At 36.9% G+C, this 18583-nt stretch overlaps 1 protein-coding gene across 9 annotated transcripts in view; it reads left to right on the top strand.

Annotated features, from left to right (window-relative positions):
• The window catches only part of LOC132151816 (low-density lipoprotein receptor-related protein 8-like), a 196354-nt gene that overhangs the window by 166356 nt on the left and 11415 nt on the right, over positions 1-18583 (top strand). For 6 of the 9 annotated variants that reach the window (XR_009436444.1, XM_059560204.1, XM_059560203.1 and 3 more), the window contains exons 10-16: positions 344-515; positions 4180-4407; positions 6908-7026; positions 7740-7879; positions 11075-11216; positions 13787-13939; positions 14134-14502. Coding sequence is in view for 8 of the 9 variants with exons in the window: in XM_059560204.1 (XP_059416187.1) it covers positions 344-515; positions 4180-4407; positions 6908-7026; positions 7740-7879; positions 11075-11216; positions 13787-13939; positions 14134-14502 (1323 nt within the window). In the remaining variant the exon portion in view is untranslated. The remainder of the gene's footprint in view (positions 1-343; positions 516-4179; positions 4408-6907; positions 7027-7739; positions 7880-11074; positions 11217-13786; positions 13940-14133; positions 14503-18583) is intronic. The other 3 variants (XM_059560207.1, XM_059560206.1, XM_059560205.1) reach the window with 1 other exon arrangement.

Here is an 18583-nt window from a genome sequence, read left to right as displayed (position 1 = left end):
TCCTAGTCTACTTTTTTTTTTGACTTTGTAGAATTTGGTATCTTACATTTATCATAAATGTGATCTTGACATTACGATCTCTTCTCAAACAAAAGGGGATACATGTGAGAGTTCTGCTCTCTTTTTTCTCTAATAAGCAAAAGTCACAGTTTATCAAGGTGAATTGAAAATTGAGAAGTTAAAGAAATCTCATTTGAACTTCTGTGTCCTATTTTTAAAGATTTTGCTGATGTTGATTGTCTCAAAATGGCCTATTATTGATTGATTTGTCAGTTCAGTCATCTGTTGGGAGGATCCCAAGATAACAAGTGCTCTGATGAAACTTTTTCTGTTCCCCTCATAGGTAAGAGCCCATATCTTATGTTTACTAACCGCCATGAGATCCGACGCATTGACCTGCTGAAGAAGGACTATACGCAGGTAGTGCCAATCCTGAAGAACGCCGTGGCCCTAGATGTGGACGTGACCACCAACAAGATGTACTGGTGTGACCTCTACCATCGCAAGATCTTTAGGTATGCACAACATTAGGGCATGTTCCATTTATCTAACTTGACAGCTGTTTAATCTTTATTTTAAAAGGATAATTAGCAATTAGTGTTCAACGCTCCGGCAGGAGGAGACGGTGCCGTGTTGAAACCCTCTTTCGAGAACCTCTTCCCACCTCCTCTCAGCTGGCAGATATTTAAATGCATGAGAACAGCTGCTATAGACTTGTTGGAAATTTTCTCACAGCAACAAGAATCTTGGATGGAGAGCTGTGAAGGAAATTACTTCCATGCACATTTCACAGATTTTTTCTTGAGTCAAGTTTTGTTAGGTGTGATTGACCGACATAAACATCCTCAAAACAAGATCAACTTATTTGAGAAGGAAACATGTTAAAAATTTATTAACACTTATTTTGAGAGAATATATCTTGAAATAAATGTTTTTTTATTTATTTTTTATCTTGTTAACTCTTTTTTTTGTTCTTCTTGTATTAAGCATAAACTTCAAAAAAAAAAACTCTTAAAGGACATTTTCAGATTGATGAATTCATTTATTTATTACATTTTTTATTATTTACTTATTACAATTTTTGTGTCATTACTTAGAATATATTAAATTTTTTTCATAACACATAAAGAATATCAATGTACGCTACTACAAAACCGACATAATGTTACAAATTATTTCTGTCTCAAATAAGTTCTGGTCTTTTTAACTCCTGAATTTTTTTTTTTTTAAATTGACAATAATAAGAAATGTTTCCAGATCAGCACATTAGAATGATTTCTGAAGGATCATGTGGCACTGTAGTCACAAAAAAATATTTCACTCTGTCGTTTATTTTAATCTCATGTCCCCGTCATGCTTGGGTCTCCACCTCACTTCCTGAATCACTCTGACTCACATCAGCCTCTAGGACCATCTCTAAATCACTTCAACCACACCATATGCTTCCCATAATTTACCTCCCACAATAATGCGTCCCATTGCTCATCCCCACTCCTCTCAGGAGGGCTTGTGTTGGAACGACATACAACAGGTCATTATTACTTTATAAACCCATTTAGAAGAGCAGTGGAAATACTGCTTGTCTGCAGGGAGTTTAATTTATGCATGTGGTCCCTGACAGAGAGAGTGGCATGAATTGATGGTTACGGTGAAGACGCAGCAGTGTAGATGTCTGTTGACAGCTGAAACCTCAAATGAGACATATCAATTTTAAGGGCCATTGTTGGGGCCATTAAACAATCCTCACGTCGGTTCGCTTGGAACCGGCATGTTGTTATTGATCTGACCGGTGCTGTTAGTAGGAAGTTTTTTTTTTTAGTCTTTTTTTGCATTAGAGCTCAAAACCACTCTTTCAGCATATGGGTTGATAGATTAATGTTGTGACTCACTTTAACTTGTTACACCATGCCGTAAACCAGACATGATGCATCATGTGAAGAGTGAAAGTTTTGTAAATATTCATATATTATTATATATCATATATACATATATGTATATATATATATATATTATCATTGTAATGATAAACCTTCCTAGTCATCGGCAAGAAGGAGGCGGGAACCGGCAGACAATCAAAATGAAACTTTAATTACAAAACAAACACAAAACAGCGCACCAGCCCCTCACGGACGACTGGTGCGCACAAAATGAAACCAAAACCTAAAATAACGCCCAGGCCTGGTCCTCTCTCGTCCTTCACTGTCGTCGCTCCAGTTTTATATCCTTCCATCTCCTCCGTGGGCCTCGAGACCGGTGGGTCGAACAGGTGTAGCTCATCTCCAATCACTCCACCGGCCTCGCTCCCATGTCCCTCGGCCCCGCCCCACTCGTCACAATCATATATAATTATTTTTGTTGTGTAGTTCTAATTAGCCCTGCCTACAGTGAAATTAAATCAGTGATTAGCAGTGATTGTGTCACATTGTGTGCTTTTTACTGAATTATTTGCTGAAATGTAAGGATGTCATGGTGTTATAGTACTCTTAATAATGTCATGTCGCTGATAAATTGGTCCATAAAATGGTCCATAACTGTAGTATATATATATATGTACTGTATATGTATAGTATTACTATCAGTATAATGAATATAAAAAAAGAACTGCCATTGAGTGGTTGACGTCACATTATATTGACCATCTTATCATGTTTAGTCACTATTGTTTAAATGCAGAGCTCTTTATTTTTTATTCTTGTTTTGTCTCATTTGCGAATCATCAGTGTTTGAAAGGAGTCAGGAGAACTGTTCCTGTTTATAGTGCTCTTAGTCAGAGCACAAGAGAAATGTTCCCTGACTGCTATTGCCTCTGTCCTTTTGATTCACTTAAGATCCACTCTGAACAGTATTTCAAAGTCCTGTGGCCTTATAAAGGGAGATGGGCCAACTTTGATCGCTGTTGAAGCAGCATCTGTTAAAGGCAGTAGGTGACTGCAAATGGAAAATGATCAGGTTATAACAGAAACCACCTCCTCACTGTCAGTGACAGGTGGGTCGTTCTATGAAATGTGTGCCTTTTCCCATATTTAGTAGACTTTAGTAAGTGTTTATAAATGTTAAATCTTTTTAATAATGCATGGTCAGTAAAACGAAAATACACTTCTGTTACACCACTGATTTTTTTAAAATGTTTTTTTTAAAGAAGTCTTGGTATGCTCACCAAAGCTGCATTTATTTGATCAAAAATACTGCAAACAGTAAAAACAGTACTACAGTATGTGAAATATTTTATATTTAGATCTATTTTAAAATGTAATTTATTCCTGTAATAGTGAAGCTGAATTTTCATTAACCATTACTCCAGTCTTCAGTGTCACATGATCCTTAAGAGACCATTGAATTTGCTGCTTTGTTGTTCAAGAAACATTTCTTATTTTATCAGTGTTGAAAACAGCTGTGCTGCTTAATACTTTTGTAACCGTGATACATTTTTTTGTTCATTCTTTGATGAATAGAAAAGAACAACATTTATATGAAATAGACATTAGGAATGATTTACAGTCATTTTTTATAAATTTAATGCATCATTTATGAATAAAAGCATAAATTTATTTTTCTTGTCTTTTTTATTTACTGACCTCAAATGGTAGTGTATATAGAAAGATTACAGACACAATGTTAACTTTTATTTCCGTATTGTGTTTTCATGAAAATATGCTAATTTGTAAGGAACACCTGGGTGGAGACAAGCCAAAAACACTAAATGTTACTGGATTTTTGTTAGTGTTTGCGTCAATGCTTGTAGCAACACATTTGGTATTAGCTACATGTATATGGCGTATTCAAATGGAATCCCTTTTGTCGAATAACCAAGGTAGCACCAAAGTGATAGTGGCACTTTCTCATGAGTGCAAGATCATAAGATCAGTCACGTCATATTTAACCATGCTTCAAAGGGCAATCAAACTGGCTTCACTGTAAGTCACTGTAACTTTCAGAGACAGGAAAAGTCACAGCCATTTCATCCTACAATTGTTCTTTGAGAAACATGCAGATGTTGCTTCAATTTGCTGCCTATATGTAGATAAACAACAGCTGGGAGTGTCAGCTATTAATGTCATGCTTATTCACCATCTTGAGTCTTGTGAATGCATCTAGTATCTTGTGATTGTTTATGAACAGATAGATACACCTGCTTAAATGCTTTGGATGTAGATTAACAGGGTGCTTGTTCCTCTTCAGCGCATACATCAACAAAGCCAGTGATGCTTCTCAGCAGATCACGCTCATAGACACTGCGCTACATTCCCCAGAGGGCTTAGCAGTGGACTGGGTCCATAAGAACATCTACTGGACCGACTCTGGGCACAAAACTATCTCTGTGGCGACTGGCGATGGCAAGAAGAGGAAGGTGTTGATCCACACAGAGCTTGGGGAACCGCGTGCCATCGTCGTTGACCCAAGACAAGGGTAACGATATAACGTTTTTAATGTACAAATCAGCTGATTTAAAAATGTGCATGTTCTCAACACCCTAAAGAAAACTTTAAGCCTCCTCCCGCCAATTTTTTTTAACCCTCTGTTGCATTAAATAATAATGAATAATGTAATTATGGTGTACGTTGCATGATCTATGTCAACACATGAAGATTTTTGAAAGCCTTGTCAAAGGTTCCTTCACTTCGTATGTGTCATTTTCTTTTACTGCCGTTCATCGTGATGAATCTTTCCCCTCAGGGGTCTTTTCACCATTTTACACAAGTAGAAGAGCATGAAAAACATGCAAATGAGTCTCAAGCTGGTGGGAATACCAACTAATTGTTTCCTGTGGGTAGATAGCCCACTTCAGTCTTATAGGGCCGGAGCTGTATACTGACTAGGGGTGTAACGATTCACTCGTTTTCTCGATGCATCGATTACAAACCCTGTCGATTCATATGCATCGATCTTGAAACATGATTTTTGAATCGTGAACCGCTGATCTTGGACAGTAATCGATTCAAAATGCCAAGAATCGAATGAATCCTGATTTCTATAGCGATTCAATGCTTTCAAAATGTATACACATTAAATTACTACATGCACGAATTAATGGAGACCTTGAAGAGTGTTCGTGAATCGTGCCTCTTATCTGTCCTTCACGCGCTCCACTGTTTACCGACTGAGACTGTCACAGGATTGCGCTCGCGCTCCGTTCGTCTCTGACGCAGCTGACGTGTGATCTATAGGACTCGTGGCCAGTAATGCTAACGTGAAGTAGTTTTACTTTTCTGTAGTTTGTCAATGGCTCTCTGCATCTTACCGAAGGAGTTACCGGAGCCGTCAACAGCTGTATTTATTGCATGGACGGAGCAGAAATGTAAGTGTCTAAATCATACGCACAGATCCATTGAATGATAAATGTTTTTAAACAATGCGGATGAACCGAATATACGAAGGAAACTTTTAAAAGGAACCACAGCATTAACAACGACCTTGAAATAAGAGCGCGAGATTTATCTGATAATATGCATGAAATTAGCGTTTGTTTCATTAGCAAACAGACATCTGGCACGTTTTCTCTCAGAATCATTTGCTGATGGAGAGGAAAAGTTAAATAGAGATGAAGACGTTTTCACACTGAAAGAGAAGCGATCTCGCTCTCATAGACGTGCCAGGCTATATCTGCAGCTAAACTGAATAAAAGCAGAATGAACTGATGAAACCCACAAACAATTTATGAATGATGCAGTGCTAATTGACTTTTATTACAGTACAGAAACTATAAAGTATATTTTCTACCTTATTCTGTGCAGAAAATTTAAATAATTGCTAATTAAATGTAGCCTAGTATATAAAACAATCATAAAATTGCCATTAGGAAAAAAATATCGATTACAAATGATTGATTATTGTCCAGCAGTGTATTTGATTTATTACAGCTAATTAAAAGTAATTAAAAAAGAAGAAAATTCCTTGTAAAAAAAAAATAATTATAATTATTATTATTATTATTATTATTATTATTATACAGGCTACATACATAAAATGATTGTATTTGACATTTCTGTCACTTCTGAAATTATGGCTACGCCCCTGGTGTGACAAAATGTTAGCTTATACATAATACTCTTTAAGCTCTTTTTTAAAAACTTGGCCTACATACATTTTTACGTATGCCATGTCGCATCATTAAACTATCATTTAACAATGGACAAAAGGTTTTTTTTTTTTTCTAACCTATGGTTCTCTAACCATAAATGCTACTGTAATTTGCCCCCCTGACTAAGCATTCAAAGAATTTGGTAGAAGCATTTAAATAATCCCATGAATGCACTTAAAGAATGCAGAATCGAATCGGTATAATCGAATCGAATCGAATTTAATTGTGAATTGAATCAAACCTATGAATCGTAATCGAATCGAATCGCTGCCTTGCCAAAGATTCACACCCCTAATACTGACTATTTTTAATGATCATACTCTCACCAATTCATCTTGATTTCTGACAGGTGATGAGCGTAAGTTTCAAAGCCATTGGAGCTTCCTTATTTTCCACTTAACTCCATCTTGTTTATTTAAAACAAAATCAAATTAAGGCAAAGCTAGCATTAAAATAAGCTAAAACAACTAAAAATCTAGATATGTCTTATTTTTATTTCACATTTTTTTTATCTCTCTATAAAAAAACAGAGATTTTGGATTTATGAGGTAGCATAATTTTAGGAGTGTGATTTTTAGACCTGGAAAGGTCATGCAAATTAATGAAATCGTATTTACTCCATGGGCATTCTTATGATGAAAATACATTTTGTGGTTATGTCAAGCTTTGAAATATTTTATTGGGTAGAAAAAATAAATAAATAAATAAAATATATATAAATCATGGTGCCTTCAAATATTGAAAATGGAGCAAAAAAGATTGAGAACCACTGGTTTGATCTCTCCATGATTCTGATCATGAACATTTTGTTTGTTTTGACCCCCTCAGGTTCATGTACTGGTCAGACTGGGGAACGCAGGCGAAGATTGAGAAAGCCGGAATGAACGGGGTTGATCGACAGGTTCTGGTTTCAGAAAGGATCGAGTGGCCCAATGGGATTGCGCTCGGTAAAACACCATTTGAAAGTTTTGCAATTCACTTTTTCCCATTCAAATCAAAAAGTATTCACACCTTCAAATACAGTCAAAATAAAGAACACAATGGAGAATAGCAGAAAAGACAACAAGAGATAAAAGAGAAACAGCAGAGAGTAAAACAAAGCATATCATACCAAAAAGCAAGACACGAGAGAGCTTCGTTTGCCATCTTTACAAGAGACAGAGACATCAACCAAAATACAAGAGAAAGAAAAACAACATTAGAATTGAGAAAGACCAAACAAACACAGAAAGAGTGAGGCAGAAGGAGAGGAAAGAGTGTTAATAATGAAGAGCAGCCTCCTGTGGCCAATAGGGCTTTGAATCATTCACCTTCATTGTTTCTCATCAATCACCCGTCAGTTTGGGAAAAACTAAATGGAATTGCTCAAGCAATGCTGTCAATATATCATTTCTCTGGCTCACTTAACATGAAAGCCATTTAAAAAAACATTTATGGTAGAAGGATAGAAAAAGAATATATTGACAAAAAAAGGTAGAATTGAGAATTTAGAAACAAAAAGCTTTATAATGAAAAATCATAGAATATGAACTGAAATATAAATTATGCCTTCAGATACTACTCGCTATTCTATGTTTGCTTTGACCACTCATGTTAAATTAAGCATTTGTTGTATTATTGACTACTTATATGTTCCATTAAATGTTCTTTCCTCTTCCAGATCTGTCTAGTAGACGACTCTACTGGGTGGATTCCAAGCTCCATCTGATCTCCAGTGTGGACCTGAATGGGGACAACCGTAGAGTTCTGCTGTCCTCCATGGATCATCTCGGACATCCCTTTGCTCTTACTCTTTTTGAGGTGAATAAATGTATAAAATAATTTACTGAGGTACTCATTCATGCAGGCACTAATGGCGCTTAGTTGGGCTTCATAATGCACACATAAACATGTTTCTGCACACAGGGTGTAGTTGGTGAACAGGGTTCTCACTGTGAGACAGTAACACTTGCCAAGAGATTTGTGTGGCTGGCACCAGCTAAAGAAACAAACCAAATTAAAAAGTATTTTTACTTTGGTGGCTTCTATGGTGCCTAAAGGCAGGACCCAGCCCAAACAATAGATCACCTAATGCCCTTCATCAGGCAAGTCGATGAGCCAGCTCAGTAAGAGGGCATCCCGGGCCCAACTCTAGAAAAAAAACAACAATGTGTTTTCTTCATTCTTTTACTTTTGTCGAGGGCACATGTGAAATGAACCGCTACTTTGACACAGTATACTTGAGGCTGGTCCTAAAGTATTCCTAAAGTTCTCCACTTGGCTGTTGAAGTGAGTGTTTTGTAAATGTGTAAAAAATATTCAAGTACACATTTTGATTTGACAGTTGACAGCTTAAAAGTAAACAAAAAAACATTAAGTATTGAAAATCGAAGCTTCTAAATGCCTTTTTCCGTTTTCACCCCATCATTTATGTCATTACAAACACATATGGCATTCAATATTTTACCGTGAACACCATGAAAGTCGTCAGTATAACTTGTGCCCCATATTCCACATCCTCAGGGGACATACAGTAGCTTTATGTGAAGAACCGAAAGTTAATGAGATAATAATATTAATATAATAATTTCATTGAATAGTATTATTTATTATATTATTTATTTAGGATCAGTAAGATTTTTTAATAGTTAATAAAAATATAAATTTTATTCAGCAAGGTAGCATTAATTTGTTTAAAAGTGACAATAAAAACTTTTAAATTGTTATAAAATATGAATGCTGTTCTTTTGAACTTTCAGTTCATTAAAGAATTAGGAAAAACATGTATCATGGCTTCCGCAAAATATTAAGCAGCACAACTGCTTTCAGAATTGCTAATAATAAGAAATGTTTATTGCGCGTCAAATCAGCATATTAGAATGATTTCTGAAGGATCATGTAACACTGAAGACTGGAGTAATGATGCTGAAAATTCAGCTTTGCCATTCCCAGAATAAATTACATTTTAAAGTATATTAAAATAGAACACAGTTATTTTGAGTTGTAATAATGCTTCACAAAATTAAAATTTTTACTGTAAATTAATGTGCTATGACAGAGGGCTTGATTGAACTAAGGGAATTATTTTAGTGTCTTAAAGAAGTCAGTGCTGTACACCACATATTAGCTTCCAACATAGCAGACCTCAAATTACATATTAGAAATTTACTCCATTTTCCTGTCACCTTTTCAGACGATGTGTGACCTTTACATTGCCCTGTCTCATAACAGACCAATATCTCCACATCAGCTTTCACATTATTTTATTGGTTAGTGGAAAGCATTGAAAATGTCAAGAGCCATTCAGTTCCACAGGGATAGTTGCTCCTTTCCAAATGCAGCGAAGACTTTGATGAAAGGTTTTAATAAAGACGCTCCCCTCACTCAAGGAGTACCAATTTCAGACCTGGATGTTAGAAGCCAGCCTTTTGTGTCATAGTTTAAAGCTGTTATCTATATCAGATATAGTGCCTTTGTGGCCCGTACGATAGATGAGAGCTGCAATGCGGCAGAATTTGAATGCTGTCTAGTGCAGTATAAGGAGTCCTACTGATCAACCGCCACCAGCAGGAGCACCTGACCGAGATCCACTGGGATCCAGCAGCCTGACCTTTCCAAAAAAGCACGTCTCTGTAAACATCCTCTAATACTCAAAGCCAGTCACCCACTTGGGCATTCATAGTGCTCTGGAACTTTTTTTTTTTTTGTCGAGCTCCCCCTTGTAATTTTCTTTTATTACCCCAAAAACCACCCCCTCCTGAAATTCCTCATCCATATCTGCCCCCGTTTGAAAAGAAGATGGAATTTTAGGTTCTCATAGTAACAGACCATCTCACCATTCACATTTGCAATAAATCTGTAGCTGCTGATAAGGACTGATCAGAGGAGGCAGATGGAGAAGCGAGGAGAATGTTGAAAGTGCTATTGTCAGACAGTGGAGTGTGTGCTTTCAGGCTCATGTAGGTGAAGATACAAAGGAGAGATAGAGCTGCGAGCTTTAATTAGTCTGATGAAAAACCTTTGTGGTCCAAAAGACACAGAAGCCTTTATCTTCACTGTCATTTTCCTCTCTTTTCTTTCCTTTTTCGGTGTCTTGCATCATACATCGAAAAAAATAAAAACATGTCCTACCGAATAATACTTGGTTGGTTAGAATTATTTGTCTTGATTTTGATCTTTTGTGTCCTGTGTATTGGTATCCATCTTTCACTGATTCACAATAAAATAGCCAAGAACAATGTGAATAGTAGTCACTTGATGCCTCAGGTAAAACAAGATGTGACTAAATTATTATTATATATTTGATAACCATTTGGGGTCAGTAAAAAAAAAAAAGAAAATTAGAAAAAAATTTAAAAAGTTGCATTAAATTGATCAAAAGCAGAAGTAAATACTTTTACATTGTTACAGAAAAATATATATTTAAAATAAACGCTGTTCTTTTCAGCTTTCTATTTAGTCTATTCAGTTAAATTCCTATAAATTGTATCAGTTTCCAAAGAAAATGTTAAGCAGCACATCTGTTCCCAACATTGATAATAATAAGAAATGTTACTTGAGCACCAAATCAGAATGATTTCTGTTAAATTTGAAGACATTTCAAAATTGAGCTGTCACAAGAATGAATTACATTTTAAAATATATCAAAATAGGTAAAAAAAAATTAACTTTTATAACAACCTCACAGTTTTAATTTTTTTGCGGTGTTTTTGATCAAATAAATACAGTCTTTGTTAGCATTAGAGACTACTTTCAAAAACATTATTGTTGATGTTACGGACCCCAAGCTTATGTACAGAAGTGTAAACTGGGCATAAAACTGACACATCACTTGTTACAATTTGCATTTATTCTCATCTCCACTCTTTTATACAAAGCAGATTCTATTCAAGATATACATATAGATATTATCAGTTTATGTATTAGCTAATTGCTAGTGCTATGCTGTAATTGTTGAACCACAGGAATGCGTTAGCTCATGCTTGTGCAGAATTCACATTCTGTGTGTTTCTACAGGACCGGGTTTACTGGACAGACTTGAAGGATGAGGCTATCTACAGTGTAAACCGGCTGACAGGACATGATGTGGCAATGCTGGCTCAACATCTCAACAACCCACTGGACGTGGTGGTGTTCCACGAGCTCCGGCAGCCTCAAGGTGACAAACAAGTGAAATACACTTTACATCACTTTACATGTGTCTGACTAATCTGGCTATTGTCAGAGTGTAACTAGTTAAATGTAGTCGTTTACTTAAAGGTGTGGTAAGTAATTTCTGGTGGCCAATGTTGGTATTTCAAATCAAGCAACAAAAAAAAAAAAAACACCACCCCAAAAGGGTCTCGCCCTTATTTTGATAGCTCTGCCCGACACATACGTACACAACCCAGGCAACGATTATTGTGGAATCTGCTGTTATTTTCTGCTGTATTAAACATATTACCTTACTTTTTCGGACACCCTTTGGGAGCTGACGCTTGAAACAGACAGTGGAGGATGTTTAGAAGCTCCAGGTTTATAGGTTGTGGAAATGAATGTGTCTTTGTCATAGCTGAAGGGAACGACAATACGATTGCAGAGGAACAAACAAGCAAACATGACACATGAGCATATTCAAGCAAAAGCCAGCATAAATTAGTTCTGTGAAACAAAGAAAAACCAATGTTACTCACCTATCGAGAAGAAACAAAGCAACCCCGGTGTCCATACGCAGACCTTGAGTTCTCTCCAACACTGGAAAGCTGATCCGATATTTGCAGGTCCTACTTCTCACCTTAATGTAAGCCGCCTTTTGTTCTGTAAATGTTTTTTTTTTTTAACCGCCATCTTTATCTTTCTGTCATCACTTGGCTCGGCTAAAGTCCATCCTGAGTGCTCTCTCTTCCATATCATTAGTAGACACGCCCCTTACTGCTGATTGGCTACAAGTTTGTTTTGGTATTCGACCCGACTCAGTTTTCTAAAGTGTTTTTGAAAAAATACATACCCCACCTTTAACTACATTTGAATTAGTGTGAATTTAAAATAGGGTAGTTTTTCCAATAAAGATTCATTTTCTTTTCTGTTTTGTTTTTTTACTCCTACACCAACATTCAAAATATTATGCTCACCATAGCTGTATTTATTAAATTAAAACAAAAATACAGGAAAGACTGTGAAATGATAGTGAAACGTTATTGCAATTTAAAATAACTAATATTGTAATACATTTAAAAATATATATACTATTACTATATACATTCCTGTGATGGCAAAGCTGTATTTGTTGAAAAATAAAAAATAAATAAATAAGTTCAAAAGAACAATATTTGAAATAGAATTCTTGTGCAACAATGTAGTGTAATTACTGTGCCTTTAGATGAATAAACAAATTAATTTCTTAAAAATGTTACTGACCTCAAACTTTTGTAAAGCAATGTGTCTTTCAGTCTGTTTTATCTATTGAGCTCAATAGCTAGTGATAGATGTTATAACACATTATCAATGGGAGTCCAGTTGTTCCTGATCTTTTGAGATAAAAGACTTTGATGTGCTGTGGAATCCCTCAACTTCCTCCCCAGACCAAAAAGACAATTTAGTGAAACTATAAAAAAAAAAAAGAAAAAAAAGAAGAACTTTGTTGTTAATGTCATATGTGAAGCATACATTTCTCAAAGGTACAGCAGCAAAGAAAAGAATGCCTGTTTAGGAGCTAATAGAAACAATGCTTGAACAGAATTATTTTCACAGTGTCACCTCTTTGGCATTGTTATAATAATGAGAGGAAAATCTTTGCTGATTCCCATTTTTTTCCCCCAGTAATAGCAGTCCATTTGTCGAATAGTATATTAGTATATAATTTTTTATTCTGGAGACAGGCAGAGAAAGTGAAAGAAGCAGTGTAAATGTGTGCTGATTTTGATTCTTTGTTTTCTTCCTTTCATCACAAATAGACCACGCACAGCATGCCAACAGAAGAACCAATTTACAGCCTCCTCACATTAATAAATGAGAAGTGCTATTTAAATCTAAATCAAAGAATTAAGCGTTGCTCTAAACAAAAGCAGGAAAACACTTATGCTGAACAAGAAATGATGAGAATGGAATCCAACCGCTTTTTGTATCTGAAGTGTATCTCAAGAGTGAAATATGCGTCCCTGCAAAACATGACTTTATGAGAATGTGTAAAAAAGAACTACACATAAAATATTATTCTGTAAAAAAAAAAAAACTTTTTGAGTAGTGTTTTTAGAATTACACTTTCATACTTATTTCCATTGCTGTATATTTCTGTATTGTTCAACTGATGATGATAACATCAAAAGAATGATTCTAGTTTCTGGTCATAAAACATATGTATTAAATTATTATCTTTAAGTACAAATATAACAATTCCTCAAGCCAAAAATGTATGCTTTCTGGTGGATTTTTGCATATACTGTGAGATGCCATTAGGGCTGCACGATAAAATGCATGCGATATTTAATGTGCATCTTGTCAGTAAAGCCGGTTCTGTAATCAGCAGTAAATCTCCATCACCTGCACGCTTTCACATGGAGCAGCATTTACTACACAGAGCCGTTGTTCACTGACAAGCTGCGCAAAAACACGATCATATTTCGATCATGTTTGGCGCAGCTTGTTAGTGAAAAATGGCTCTGTGTAGTTACATAGAAACCAATTTTGAGGTGAATAAGGCTGAAAACAAATGGCGGACCTTTTATTTCCAAACTTTTTTCCCCCTAAAAGCTCCAGATACATGCAACATTGGGAGTTTGCCCAATGGAGGCTGTGAGTACCTGTGCCTCAGAGCTCCTCAGATTACAGACCACTCACCCAAGTACACGTGTGCCTGTCCTGACAACATGGAACTGGGCCCAGACATGCGCCGCTGTGTGACAGGTAACAAAATACAGATCCCTAGATCAAGCTTACTACACACTTTAAAGAAACAAAAGTCACCTGATTGATGTCTGGGAGTTAAAAATTGTCCTGAAGGGTTTACAGGAAGTTTCAACTATAGTTCAAGTTTCTATTATAGTTCTAGGAGGCACATGTCTCCATATATCTCCATATATCTGTTTTGTTTGTTGTAGTCAAACCCAAGACGACAACTTCTGCAAGTACAACCACTTCTACGACACCAGAACCTTCTATTACTGTGACTCCTACAACCACCACTCCAGTTACAAACACTGATACTCCTACAACAACCAGTACAATCTCCACAACTACACCTACAGCTACAGTATCAAGTACAACCACCATCAGCCCTAGCACCACCACTCATTCCAGCACCACACACTCCACAGCCACTTCAACCCTAGTGACCACTCAGTCTAGCACTACATCGCCAAGGAAACAGCCAACCTCCACCCAGACGCCAGCAGATCACAGACAGACATCTACAACCATCACCCACGGCAACAGCATACAAGGGGCCAATGGCAATCTCTCTCATCGCGGTGAGTTTCTGTTTTTGTTTTATGCATCAGTGACATCATATGTTTTGTCTGCTTGTCTGCTTCTATTTTATTTAAAATTAGTGCTGTCAATCAATAAAAAAAAAAAACTAATTAATCGCACATTTTCTTCTCAAATTAATTGCGATTAACCCCACATAGCATTAAAGTTTTTAAATAAACTTTTATATTTCAATAATTTCACACTTAATCTTAAAATTAATGTTAAAAGAAAATAAAGACAGTAATTTTTTAAAAATATTTTTATGCATTTAACAGACGCTTTTATCCAAAAGCGACTCACAGTGCATTCAGGCGTTTTCCGTTTTTTACCTAACATGTGTTCCCTGGGAATCGAACCCACAACCTTGCGCTACTAACCCAATGTTCTACCCCTTGAGCCACAGGAACACTGTTATATTTGTTTAGTGGCGTCTTTTTTATGACTGTAGGCCAATATCACTAATACCAATACTACTACTGATATCTCTATGAAATATTTTTCCCCCTTATATTTAACCATTGATTATAGCCATTCACATGACCCCATTATAATAAATGTCAAATTTAGCCTATGCCTTTCAACAAGTAAGAAATATTGGGAAATTGAATAAAGTTAATCACTAAATTCTAAATTAAACATAGATGAATCCTTAAAGCTACAAAAGTAATTAATTTCCTCTATTTTTTTCTTTGTTTAATAGACATCACAATAGCTAGGTTATTTGGTTATTTTGGCTGCTATTACTTTATAAGAGCTGCCGCTGCTGAACATGATGCTGATCTGACACGCATCGTATTTTCTCACGACTCTTTTTATTTTTTCTGACCCACTTCAGGTCTTAAAGCCTGTACTAATGGGCAGACGAGTAACGAGTTGAATCAGGTGTGTTACAGTAGATGAGGGAGACAGTGCTGGGCTGCTCCAGGACAGTTTTGAAAACCAGTGCATTTCAAAGACATGTTCTTAAATGTGACTCATATATAACAAATACTTAAATGCATGCACAGTTTTAAGGCAGCTTTAATCGCCTTTTTTGGTAATTTCACATAGACTGTATAAAAACATGGAATAGTGTCCGTGACGTCACCCATAGATTTGAAGAGCGTTTTTTGAAGCCAAAAGTGGGCGAAGCAGGCCATTGCCATCTTGGCAGCGCGTCACTGCGCGTCACTCCGGTTTAATCGAAAATGGGTAAAAAGGCGGGAGCCGGTTGCTAAAGCCACACCTACCTAGCGCGCCGGCGGTGAAAGCAGCGGCAATCCACCTGTCACTCAAGTGGCCACGCCCTTCATTATGCTGAACTTTAAGGCTTAATATAATTTAAACGAATGAGTTATAAAAAAAAAATTCACTCCCCTCACAATTGTCATGAAGGGTAAAATTAGCTATATAGACTGAAATAATGTTTTGAACCAGGCTGTAAACATGTTTTCTTTCAGCTGTAAAGTTGGGCATTTTAACATGGGGAGTCTATGGGATTGTCTCCCTTTTGCAGCCAGCCTCAAGGGGTCAGTCGATGTATTGCAGTTTTAGTCACTTCCTTGTTGGTTTCACGAGAGAGAGCGGGAGGTTGCCGCTTGTAATTTCATGACTTGGCTGACGACATAATTATGACATTGCTTGCTCGTAGTTTCTTTTGCGCTTTAATATGAAATATAATCATATGAAATTTGTGCGTACCATTGAAGAGCATGTGCTACAATCACAGTATAATGCTATCAGGACAGGAAAATCTATTTTTACTGACAACATCTCATATGACTGCAGTTCACTGCTGTTCTACTGAAGCTCCCTCGTCACCTGTACCTTTTTTTCTCACTGCGTCTAAATAAACGCAATATAAATGCAAAAAAAATAGGCAGATGCAAGTGGAGTGGCCAACCCTAGCTCCGCCCTTGCGTTAATTGCATTAAATATTTTTAACACTGTAAAACTGAAAGCATTAATCTCATTCATTAACGCGCTAATTTTGACAGCACTAATTACAATGTAAATCATATGCAGTAACTCGAGTACACCTTTTCTATGATGAGGATGCTTTTAAAAATAACTTTAAATATAAATATTTTTATGAGTTGTAAAATGTCATGTGATTCAGGTCCCCAAAAATGTAATGAAATTTTGAATTAACCATTATCAATTATTTGTATTTGTAAACAGAATACTGTCAAATAAAAATATGTACTAAACTTTTTTGAAAATAATGGTTAAGAAGGCATATTCCAGGTGTCAGGAAAACATGTCTTCTACTTGATTGACCAACAAAAAAAAAAAATTAAGCAGAACTGTTTTCAACATTGTAATGATTATCAAAAAGGTGAGGAAGCAAGTGCGAGTTAAAACATTTATTAAATAACAAAACAAACAATGAACACGAAGACAGGTGGTACGGGGAATCTTGAAGGTCAGGGAGATATCCGGGAAGAGGCAAAGCTCACGGGTGATCCAAGGTGCGATGGTGCGTTGGCAGCAGGAGAGTCTGACACAGGAACTGCGGAGGAAGAGCCGTGACGGTGAATGGTGAGATCCGGGGATGAGGAGGAGTGGACGGTTCCGGAGACAGGACAATCAAACGACGAGAAGCACATAAACAGGAACGAGAGAAAACATCAAGGAACACTGAGATTGACAAACAACGCTCTGACAAACACAAGACAAAAGACAGGGCATAACATCGCAACATTCTTTTTAAATCTTGGTTGGCTCGCTCAGACTGACCGTTGCTTTGAGGGTGATAACCCGAAGACAGACTAACCGTCGCTCCTAACAATTTACAAAACTCTTTCCAAAATTTGGATACAAATTGGGATCCCCTGTCAGAAACCACGTCTACCGGGAGGCCATGTAACTGAAAGACGTGATCAATAACAGTGACCGCTGTCTCCTTGGCTGAAGGTAATTTGGGCAAGGGAATGAAATGTTTCGCCTTCGAGAATCGGTCCACTATGGTCAAAACGACCGTCTTGCCATTAGAGGGCGGGAGGGCGGTAACAAAATCTAGTGCTTTGAGACCAGGGTCTCAAAGGGACAGACAGCAGTTGAAGAAGCCCATCTGGAAGTCGGTTAGACGACTTACCTCTGGCGCAAACTGAGCAAGCCAAAACAAAATCGTGAACGTCGTGAGCTATCAGTGGCCACCAGAATCATTGCTTTACTAAGCACTTGGTTCTTCAAAGCGGCCCTACCGGAAAGTAAAGCGAGGGCGAATGCTACCTTGGACTCCTCCGTCTTGAAGGTGCGAGGCTGTCGGGAAAAGTTCATGGAACACTTGGTTAGGAACGTTCTGCAGAAATCTGGCTCACCAGAGTAACTCTCCGGCACCGGAAGACGAGGTTCGGGTCGGTAGTGGGCTTCGGGGATGTCCCGGGGACCGGTCGGTGCGGGGGGCGCAGTGAGAGAGGTCAGCTGATGGATCTGCGAAAACAATCAGTGCTTACGCAAGACACACTTACTCCACCCTCATAGTGCAAAACCCGAGACCATGGTTTACCAACCGTGACAAACATTGATAATAATAAGAAATGTTTCTTGAACACCAAATCAGCTTATCAGAACGATTAATGATGATAATGACTGAAGTAATGGCTGCTAAAATACTGCTTTGCCATCACAAAAATAAGTGTAATTTTTAAAAATATAATCAAATGGAAAATCTTTATTTGAAATTGTTAGAATGTTACCCTTTTTACTGTATTTTTTATTTTAAAAAATAGAGGAATTCTTTCACTTTTTTTACAAATCTTACCAACTACAAACTTTTAAAAGTATTTAATGTCATTGACCTTTATTTAAATGTTCTTAGGACTATTGTATAAGAATGATATCATGTGATATTGTGTTGATTTACTTGTCTTGAACTTGTTTTCCATCACGGCTAAAATTCAGCTGAAGGCATGAAGCTTATATAAATGCTCTCATACAGTACTCGTACAGTAGTCCTCAGAGTCTGAAAAAGTAATGTGTGGTGGAATTTGCTTGCTGTGCATCGCTGGGCCACTTGAGAGTGATAGATGAGGTAGCAGTGGTCGCCCAGGGTCCCAGTGTGTGTCTGTGCTGAATTAGAGCAGCCAGTGAAGAGAG

Source organism: Carassius carassius, chromosome 10 (assembly GCF_963082965.1).
Source record: "Carassius carassius chromosome 10, fCarCar2.1, whole genome shotgun sequence".
Lineage (NCBI taxonomy): Eukaryota > Metazoa > Chordata > Actinopteri > Cypriniformes > Cyprinidae > Carassius > Carassius carassius.
The sequence above is the reverse complement of the archived record's forward strand: the minus strand, read 5'-3'. Positions and strand labels throughout refer to the sequence as shown.